Source organism: Notolepis coatsorum (assembly GCF_963971535.1).
Source record: "Notolepis coatsorum genome assembly, chromosome: 18".
In the NCBI taxonomy this organism is placed as follows: Eukaryota; Metazoa; Chordata; class Actinopteri; order Aulopiformes; family Paralepididae; genus Notolepis; species Notolepis coatsorum.
The window spans coordinates 94,116,830-94,128,081 of NC_140182.1; the positions used below are offsets into that span (position 1 = coordinate 94,116,830).

At 39.6% G+C, this 11,252-nt stretch overlaps 1 protein-coding gene across 1 annotated transcript; it reads left to right on the forward strand.

The window, feature by feature from the left end:
* The first annotated feature begins 1,115 nt into the window (after positions 1-1,115).
* Positions 1,116-7,233, forward strand: LOC311244915 (B-cell receptor-associated protein 29-like). The gene is made up of 7 exons (XM_084334610.1): positions 1,116-1,216; positions 1,771-1,871; positions 2,355-2,502; positions 5,380-5,515; positions 6,020-6,116; positions 6,271-6,371; positions 6,578-7,233. Exons 1-7 carry the CDS (start codon positions 1,125-1,127, stop codon positions 6,614-6,616), a joined length of 714 nt encoding a protein of 237 aa, XP_084190736.1. The 5' UTR covers positions 1,116-1,124; the 3' UTR covers positions 6,617-7,233.
* Positions 7,234-11,252: the final 4,019 nt, after the last annotated feature.

Sequence of the window (11,252 nt, forward strand, 5' to 3'; positions counted from 1 at the left end):
GAATTGAAAATGGGGGACCGGCCTCGACCCTGATGTAAACAAGACGAAAGTCTTTCTCTGGTCTGCATCCCCTTAACAATTGTGTGTATTGAGCTGTACTGTATTGTACCCATTCTGCAATCTGTTAATAAAGTTTTCAATCAATCAATCAATCAATCAAAACCAACGCGTCATCATAGCTTTATTTATGGCCGCCGCGACATGTCCCGTTGAACGTGCACTCTGACGTCAGAGGTCGCCCCCCAGCAGCTGTTGCGGGGGTCGCTCGGGGGGTGTGTTCGATCAACCCCACTTTCCCTATCGTACAACTTTGACGGGTAAGCTTATAATAACTCTATTTGCTTGTTTAGGCGTGTGGTCGCGACGCCCCCCCACGCTTAAAACCAATGTGATAATGACGGGCGACAATAACATAATGACTGTGTGTGAAGTGTTTAGAGCAGTTTTAGAAGTTATATATAAACGTAATGCCCACCAGTCACCGGACATACTCGTATGAAACGAACGTGCTGCTAACGTTTAAATGTTTTCTATGAATACAGTTAGATTAGGCTAATCACAATTCATTTACATGTTTGAATGTGACTCAATAGCCTATAGTGGACTAACATAGTCTAAACGATGGACCTTCCACTTGAATATAATCAGAATTAGATCATTGGTCTGCCTCAGGGCAGCTCTGGCTGCAATTGTAGCTTACCACCACCGGTATGACTGTGTATGAATGAATAATGGTTCTGTGAAGCGCTCTGGGTCAGTGAAGAGCGCTATATAAATCCAAGTCATTATTATTATTATTATTATTATTATTATTATTATTATTATTATTATTATTATTATTATTATTATTATTATTATTATATTATTATTATTATTATTATTATTATTATTATTATTATTATTATTATATTATTATTATTATTATTATTATTAATTAGACTAATACGGGGCTAAGTCATAATTGCATGCTCTTGACTATAATAACCTACTACTCATTAGTTAGCCAGTTCCTTGAATGAACCAAAGTAAATAACTTTATTCTGCTTAGATTGTCAAAACGTTGTCTTCTTGACACACAAAGCTAATGAAATACGTGGAATTCCCCCAAAGGGCTGCCAGTCAGAATGACCCTACAGTGGACTGTTGTGGCTATCTTCCTCTATGTGGAGTTAGCTGCCATCCTCCTCCTGTGTATACCCTTCATATCAGCTCAGAGGTAGGCCCAAACAACAGCAATCTATAGAGGCCTTGCATGGAATGTTTGTGCAGTTTCTTCCAGTATGGCTGCCTGTAACCATTGGTAACCACTTTCAAAACAAAATGCCTCATGTCTGTGCAGTGGTAGGGTGGAACATAATGACATTACTGTTCTACTGTGAATTTTTTTTTTTTTTTTTTTATCAATTTCTTTTATTGTTTACAATATTCAGTATTAAGACACCTAATTATTGTGTTAACTCATTCTTCCATTGCTATGTACAAAACAATGGTTGCTATGTTAGAGGCAGCCATATTGGAAGACAGAGAACTGCACAAACATCAGTGCAAGGTCTCTGTCCCTGCAGTCCATTCTCAAATGCTATAGTTTGAACGTCAAGCTACTTTGACAAGAGGGTGACTAATGACTAATGAGTTCATGGAAATCACCAGCAGAGGGCGACGACATTCTTCCCAGATCATACTCACTGTGAGACAGAGGCATGCAGTATGGTGTGTGTCTTACCTCTGTCCTGCCCTAGCTCTATGGTGCCTGTCTTGTCTATTTTGTAGATGGCGATCTGTGTTCAACTTCAGTATATGGAATTGGATATCTCCATACTGGAACAAATTCTTCTTTACTATGATCTTCATCCTCATCGTTCTTTTCCTTGGTAAGCAAGCTGCTGTGAGTAAAGGGACATTACATAATCATCATGTACAGCCTAAATCTTTTCCTATATTTCTGACCTATTCATTGCTGTGTTATGCTGTGGACAACGACACATTTCCCTTGGTGACAATACAGTTATTATCTTATCTTATCTTATGATCGGAATGCTTTGCAGTGGTTCTCAAGTCTCAACCCATTTCATGTCAAGGACCCCCACATTGATACACATTAGGACCCCCATTTTATTACATTTAGTCTCAGGGTCCCCATCTGAGAAGATATTTGTTGTTACCGGTAGATACTGTGTGGCTTAGTTCAGAATTCCACAACTGTTTATACATGGGAGTTAACCCATGATTAGTCTGGGGACCCTATGGATCAAGGACCCCTGGTGGAGAACCACTGCTTCAGGGAGTGTGTCAGCAGGGAGAGCATCCTCTAGAGTGGTTTGTCTGCATTCAGCCATGTTTCTCCTGTCTCTCAGACGCTCTCCGTGAGGTGCTCAAGTACTCGGCGACCGACGCGATGCGTGACGCTAAGGTGAACCCCAACCTGTTCGACCACCTGCACATGAAGCTGTTCAGGTCCCAGAGGAACCTCTACATCTCTGGCTTCTCCCTCTTCCTCTGGGTGTCAGTATGGAGCTCTCTGCACTAACTTAACTCACCTGGTGACCCTTAACCTTAGGGGGCACAAATAATGATGAGGTACCTGGGAACTAATGAGGAACTCTATGTTAATATTAAATTATCGTTCACTTATTGGTTAAAGGGATAGTTCTGGTATTTGGAACTCTAGCCCTATTTCTTACTCACCAATGATGTTGTTGATTGCTAGAATACTTTCTCAGCACAATCCATGCTGTTCCTCATACATAATATAGTCCCACAATATGTTACTGAAAGAGTTTTAAACTACATGACAAATAAATGTAGATTCGGATGCGCTTACTGGTAATTATTAAAGAAGTAATTGATTATATTGTAAAAACCTTTGACCTATATATATATATATATATATATATATATATATATATATATATATATATATATATATGCAATCTGTCTTTTTAAAGAGGTGTTTTTCATAATAATATGAAATCAACAAAGGTAATTCCAATATTAAAAAAAAATTGAGATAAGCATCAAATGGACAATTATAGACCGGTGTCTCTACTTCCTACATTTTCAAAAATATTAGAAAAAATATTAGTATCTTTTCATTGACAAATATAAAATATTGAGTGAACACAAGTATGGGTTTAGGGAAAATAGAACTACTACATATGCAGTGATGGAGATGGTAGAAGAAATAACAAAGGCAGTTGAAAATGACGCGTGTTCTGTTGGTATTTATATTGACCTGCAGAAGACATTTGATACAATAGATCACAGCATATTAGTGAGAAAATTGTATGTGATATGAGGTATAGCTAACTCTTGGCTGAAGAGATACTCGGAAAACAGACGGCAATGTGTGGAAATTCTAAAAACTTGGTTTGATGTTAATAAATTGTCTCTCAATATTAAGAAAACAAAATGTATGGTTTTTGGTAATCAAAAATAAATAGAGGGGATATCAAGTAAATAATCTGTGATGTAAAAATTTAAAGAGTTTCTGAGATAACATTTATAGGGATAGTTATTGATAAGAAATTAACATGGAAACAACATATTAACTATATTCAAGGAGGTAGCAATCTTGTATAAATGTAATTATAATTAAACTATAAGGCCTTGTACATAATTTACTGCTCACTTATACTTCCTTACATATCTTACTGTGTGGAAGTATGGGGGTTGATATTTAAAAAGACTGTAAATCAAATAGTCTTACTGCAAAAGTGGGCCATTCGGAGTCGTTATAAGGCTGGTTACTATGACCACACAAATCCACTGTTTATAAAGTCTCATGTTATGAAATTTGATCTCAAATCAAATGTATTTGTAAAGCCCGAAATCACAAGGTAATGCCCCCATGGGCTGGACAAGACTTCTTTAAACAAGTCAAGAAGAAACATCACAATAAATCAAGAACCAAATCCACCATAAAATCCAAATATGCAACACTCCCAGACATACCCCAGCGATGGTAAGGAAAAACTCCTAGCAATAGGAAAAAAACACCACAGGCAACGTGGAGGAGAGAAACCTTAGAAGGGCCGTTCAAAGGGGGATCATGAAATTTGATGATTTGGTTTATTATAAAATTATGCAAATAATGTACAGAGCTAAAGCAAAGTTACTCCTGGACGGTGTGCAAAGGTTTTTTTCAATACATGAAAGAATATGTGATTTGAGAGACGTTTGTAAATTTACTGTTCAAAAAGCTAAGAAAGGGATTAAAAGGATATTGTTGGGGTTAACTTGTGGAACAATGCTGATATACATTTAAGAATGAGTAATTCAGGGCGGCTATGTGGTGCAGTGGGCAAGGCGCTCACCATGAATACTGGAGACGCTGGGTTCGCCTGTTCGAGCCCAGCGCTCCACATTGCTTTCAGTTTAGCTGGTCGTCCGTACTAATACACATTGGCAGTATTAAGGGGTGGGAAACTGATGGGTGGGGATCGGGAGTTGTGGACAGCGACTCCTACAGGTCGGTTGGTGCGCCTGCGCAGTAGAATCAGGAAGCGATGGGGGCGGCGCCCCTCCAAAGCGCAGACCCCTGACGCTGAAAGATCGCGCCGCGCAGGTGAAAAGATGCGACTGCTGTTACCTCGAGTATCGGAGGGGACTCGTGCTATGTATGACTTAGTCCACATTGCAGCCGGCTTGTGGGAGGCAAGAAACAGCGTTCGAGACAGGGGAGGGTTGAATTGGATGATACGAAATTGGGATGGGAGAAAAATAGAAAATGGGAGAAAAAGTGGATAAAAAAAAAAGTGAGTAATTCACTTTTGGTTTTCCAATTTTCTTTTGAAGATTACAAATGCGAATAATTATTTTTTTTCTTTTTTCTTAATTTGTTAAGAATATAGGACAGGCTTGTATAAGCATTATGCTTCAGCCTGTACCTTTTCAGTCACTGCCAAATCAAATATTGTTGAATGAGTGCATAATATTGTGTGTGATGACTGAATAAAACTACTACTACTACTACTACTACTACTACTACTACTACTACTACTACTACTACTACTACTACTACTACTACTACTACTACTACTACTACTACTACGTCCTCTCCACTCAGACAAGAAGATAGATACCAATTTCCTCTCTGTGCGTTCAGTAGAAAGCTATCCGGCTGCAAGTTAGCCTAGCTTATCACAAATTAATGGAAATGGATACGGATCAGCTAGCCTAGCTTAAAACTCCAGGAGAGGTGTTTTTGGCCAACGGCTAGGCTAGCTGATCCAAAATGATATTGCAAGTTATGTATATCACACCATTGAAATATCTGCCTAAATAATCGCAATATGATATTTTGCACATATTGTTCATTCCTGTCATTCGTCCTCTGATGTCTTTTGTTCTGTCTCCTCCTGTTATTGGTCTCATCTACAGTATCATGCGTCGTGTGGTCACGCTGCTAAACCTGTTGGCCGTCAGCATAGACGCCGGTACCGGTCTGCAGACTCAGGCAGACGGGTACAACCAGGCAGCCAAGAAGTACCAGGAGGACAACCTGCTGCTCAGACAAGTGAGACACACAGATGTCACAGATGTTCCTGGATCAGCCACTGCAGTCTGACTAAGGACTAGCCCCCACATTGATACACATTACACATGATCTGAACGAGAAAACTTCACTTACCAAAACGTGTATGCATTCTTTCACGTGTCTACCTTCTGGCCAGTTTCCCTTAAAGAGCGCATCACTGAACATACAGTAGGAGCTCCGTTAAGGGGAATGATGTAACCAGTCCTGTCACAAGACATTTCACTGAAAAGCAACATCACATTTCATTTCAATTTTTTTATAGGCAATTAGGCATATACTGTAAGTGATTTAATTCTGGGTTAAGGCTTACAAACATTCTCTGTGGATATTATTACACGTTGCATGTTTTCCCGTTTTTGTTTGGCAGATTTGTTGCTACTGATGTCGGTTGTGTAACTTGGGTTTGTGAATAGTCTTTCCACCAAACTGTACCACTTCACATAATTGATCTTGGCAATTAAAGATAATTCTGTGTGATCTCAGGCTCTACTGGATGAGGAAAAAGCTGCATCAGTAACAAACCAGCAGTGTAAGAAAGAGGCTGAGAAGCAGGCTGGGGAAATGAAGACTGCTCAAGATGGTGGGTGTAATAATCATCACCAAAGCCTTTTCAAAAGCATGCAAGATTCTGGATCATTCGATTTGGCTATTGTATGATACGTACAGGATGGTCAATGCCACCAGAGTAGAACTTAGATGTGAGATTGCGTTCCTCTCTCTCTCTCTCTCTGCAGCTGTACGCAGGTCTCAGGTTGAGGTGGAGGCCATGAAGAAGCAGGCCAAGGGTCTGACGCTGGAGTATGATAGACTGATGAAGGAACACCAGCAACTCCAGGTACACACGCACACACACATGTACAAACACGCACACGTACAAACACGCACACACACACACATACGTACAAACACGCACGCACACACACACACACACACACACACACACACACACACACACACACTTACACCTCTAACACATCATTATGTGTTTAATTCTACTCCTGTTTTGGTTTTGCTCAGTAAGATCCTTCACTCTTTCCACAGAGTCTACAGAATGCTGCTGGAGACACAAAGGGCCAGTAACCACTGGGTTGCATTGACAGTCGATTTCAGATCTGGTCATAAATGGATAACCTCTGCACAGCAACTTCTCATTAATAATAATTATAATAAGAGTAAATTATGTGTTATACAGTAATAGCTTGCATGGTCCATATTTGTGTTACGCATTACTAGGGTTGCAAAGGGGCGGTACATTTCTGGAAATGTTCTTTTTTTTTCTCTCTTCTTTGGCAAAACAAAAGTTGGCATCATCTTTATTTACCTGTTTCCACTTTGACAGTGTGAAGTCATGGAGAGTAGTTGGGTGTAGACCACAGGGAAATAGATGGACAAAAATAGAACATCTCCATATCATTCATATAATCTATCAGTCATACATGTACAATGTCATTTATAACTAGCTACATATAACTATTCAGAATGATTTCAGTGCAGATTTATTTTGCACATAATGTCATACATATTGCAAAACTCAACCATTTTGCACACATTAATTTAGTTTGACAGTTAATCAGTCAGGGCACCTCTGATGACATTCAAACTCATTAACTCTCAATAACCATCAGATTAAATGAACGTGAAACTGTTTACAGTTCTGGTATAATGTGTGAGATTATGTACTAAATAAATTAGCCTTGTTTTTGTTTGTCCCTTTAAACTCAAAAGTAAAGTTATTTTCTTTAAAATGTCTGTTAGAAAGGTTTGCAATTATGTCTGCTTAGTGCTTATGATGGTAAAAGGTTTATGTTTCTATCTGTATTATGATATAGTAAATACAGCCTGCAACCCTGTGCATTACTGACATCATTGGCAGGTCAGCCAGAGAATACGTGTTTATAGATGGGATTAACCCCTACTGGTATGGCAGCTGATCCGTTCCGCTGCCCTCAAACACTGAGAACCCTGCGATGCAGAGCAATAAGAGTGCACGGTTAGAATATGGACTGCTGTTTCTGCATGCTACTCCAGAAAATATACATTACAATCAGCTAAATGTACTTTTATAAGATCCACTGTTAGTCAATAACTGAATGTCTTAATTCTTTCCTCAGGGATTTGTGTGTTGCCATTGCCAATGCAGTGAATTACATGAGATGAGGAACGACACACAAAAACTAAGAATTTCAATGTTACTTCCATGGTCTAGGAGAGTTCAATCAATGAGCTACTCTCCCAAAGCAGAAACCAGAGAAGTAAGACTCAAACTTGTCATCAAGTATAAAGTCTAGAGCTGCTCCGTTGACAATGAACGGTAGACTTTTTTGTATATTTTATAAATTAATGAACTTTATTCTATGTTTTATGTTCTCAGTTCTGAAACAGAAAAATGTACCCATATACTCAGAACATTTCCCAGAGTGTGCTCAGTCTTACCTTTACCACCAAGTCGTTGTCAATGGAGCATCTTCAGATTTAATACCTGATGACATCACAAATCTCAAGTCAAGTCAAGAGTTTTATTTCTACTGATCTTCTGGGATTTGCATTGGAAAGTTGTTTATGTTCACAGCCATTTTGGACTGTCTTAAACCGTAGGAACAACACATACTATGTAGTCTGAAAATGGGCATAGTTCCCATTTTTTAATACCAGTAGAATCACTCAAGCCTTACTGCAGCATCAAATGTCATGTGAACCATGTCCATGCTGTTTGGAAACAAGTGTGATTATACTGCAGGGCTGCGTTGTTGTATTGTGAAGAGATAATTCCCTCCTTTATTCGACTATTTGGGGCAGCAAAAGTATAAAACCTGGACCTAATCCAACCGTATTGCATGTCTGTATAAGCATAGATAATGACATACATACATCTGCCATCTGTATTATGTTGCTGTTAAGCTGTCTCTGCTTTTTGGAGACACGGCGGAACCTTAACTCCTTGCTTTGACCAACATGAGTGCGTGTCGGCTTCGCAGGCAGCTCGCATTCATTTTCGTTTGTCATGAGTACCTTCCTAGCGCTAAATCGGCGTAGACGCTTGGGAGGGGCGTTGTTGTCATGCAAATTGCTTGTATTCAGTCACTGTGGCTCCAATCGGCGAATGTTACAGTAGGTATAGTTGGAAAGGTGTAGCTTGTCCCTTTAAAGGGGAACTATCTTATAAATGGCCTTTTTCAGTGTTTAGCATTGTTTCCTAGCTATGTGGACTTATATTAATATGATCTATGTCTCTAATTCTCATATTGGCGCATTCTTCCAATTCTCCTCTCACAATATTCACCCTTACTGAACTGAGTCATCTGAAAATGTGATGATTTGTGATGTCAGAAAGACACCGCTGCACGATAATGTACAGGCGCCGGCGCCGCGGCGCAGTGGTTTAGGAGCCCAGGCTCAAAACAGCTCGAGATCTTGAGGTAGAAAAATGCTGTTTTTGAGGACTTGATTAGAAATACAAAACAATGAATTAAAAAATATATATAATTACAGAGGTGTTCCATAAACTCACAGGAATTGTGTAAAAGTGCCCAAATAGTGAAAGAAATAGTAAAATAGTTCCCCTTTAATTATATTTTTTTGTTATCCTCTTTTCCCTCCGCCTGATTTTCTATGCTTTTCCTCCCATCCCAATTTAGTCGTTATGCCAATTCCCCCCCTCCCCTACCTGGTCGTTGTGCACATGTTCCCCCTACTGGTCGGTACAAGGGAACCCTGAAGTCTACCACATCCTTCCTCCGACACATGCAGAGACAGCCAGCGGCTCTCTTTTCACCTGGCAGCGAGGACTCTCATTGGTGAAGTGTAACGCGTGGGAGGTCACGCTGCCTTCACCACTTCCTGCCTTTCGCTGAGCAGGCGCCCAGACCTGACCTGTAGGTGTCGCTGTCCACAACGCCAGATTACCACCCATGACTTCCCTTCCACTAACTCAGCCAAACGAGTTAGTATGACGATCGGCCCAAGCCGCAGGCAATGCTGACTCCGGGAGTGGAGACCGCAGTCTCTTGCATTGGTGACGAGCGCAATCTCCGCTACGCCACTCGACCTCCCCTTGTCCCTTTAATTTGAACCTCCTATTTATTTCAAAATCAAAACGAGGCCTCCACCTGATTGGTTTAAGGGAGGGTGTGCATCTTTTTGTTTTCTCCAAACCTTGAGGCAGGGACAGAAAGAATTCTTTGTTGAAGAAGTTTTTCCACAGATGTCCAAAAGAGTGAATTTATGAGATTTAGACTGACTTTGGTTCAAATGCCTCTGTATAACCGCCAACAATGAATAACGTAGTCCTTAGGGAAAATAAACTTTTGAACATTATTGTCTCATGTTTAAATTCTTTTTTTTTAATGTCGACCTTTAATCAGTATCTAATATAGGCTAATATTTTCAGTACATTTCATTTAAAAAACGGCCCAATTCAGATTTCCAATGGGCTCCTGTCCTACAGAGAAAATAAGACGATTTGTAAAAATAAGTGGTGAGCAGAGGAAGAAGAAAACAGCAGAGAAGAGAAATAAGAGAAACAAAATGGATTCATATTAATGACTACATGACTGATTAGGTAATAGGTGTGTGTGTGTTAGTTGGTGTTTAAATGTATGTCATGTTGGTATAGTGTTCTAAGGGCCTGGGGCATATTGTTCCAGATGAGTGTAAAGTGATGAAAAAACGATGAAACTTGAAACCTGATTGTGCTGATGTGTAATTATGGGTCTAGTTGTTCTCCATTTTCTCTTATAAGAATATGTGGGCAGTAGACTACAGATTGTTGTTGGCAGTAAGCAATCTTGAATTTGACTAGATCATTTCATGGCTAACAGTACGGTAGCCTAATTGTCAAAATTAAGAGAGTGTGTTTCGAAATGCTAGGCCGTGGTGGGTCCAAGAGGAGAATATTTATATTCTATATATATATATATATATATATATATATATATATATCTTTTATTTTCATTTTTGTATTAAGTCTTGCTGTATGTCAAGAGCATCTTTTGTAGTGAGGGACCAAATTATCAGACGATAGGCTATGGAAGATATAACAATTGCGTTTGTTGTACACTGTCTGTGAGAGGTAGGGTTGAATTTTCAGAGGTTGTCTTATAGCTCACAATTGTATCTATCAAAGATGTAAAAAGGAATGCCACCTCCTTGTTTTGGGGGAATTCTGCCCCTTCAATAGAGCTTGTGATTGCAGTAGGCAACTTCAGAGAAAGAAGAGCTTTGTGCCCATACACGTGCAACAAAGGCTTTCCACAGACTCCCAGATAACTAAGACCACCATCACATTCCTCGTCAAAAGGTACACACAATGTGCAAAAACACTTGTTGATCAGAGGCTGGGAAATATTATTTATTATTATTATTCAGCTTAAAGCTGCTGAGTCTGTAAAACCTGTGTAATAGAGCTTGCTCTATTTCCGCTGGGCAGGTAAACTCAAAAAACGTTCTCCAAAGTTGCCTACTGCAGCTTTAACGGAAAACTCCATAATATAGGCCTACTGTAGAATCACCCACTAGCTCCCATTGACCATCTCATTCATAACTAAATACACAAACTGTCTTCAGAGGAGAGCTGTGTCCCGCGGAACACTGTCTGAAGCTATAGAAGGTTTCACTGGTGTTTACAATGGCAAGGCCCGCGATTGTGTTTACAAACATTCTGATCTTACGTTTGGTTCACAGTGCCTCAAAGTGATTTGGTTTTGATTTATGATGACAC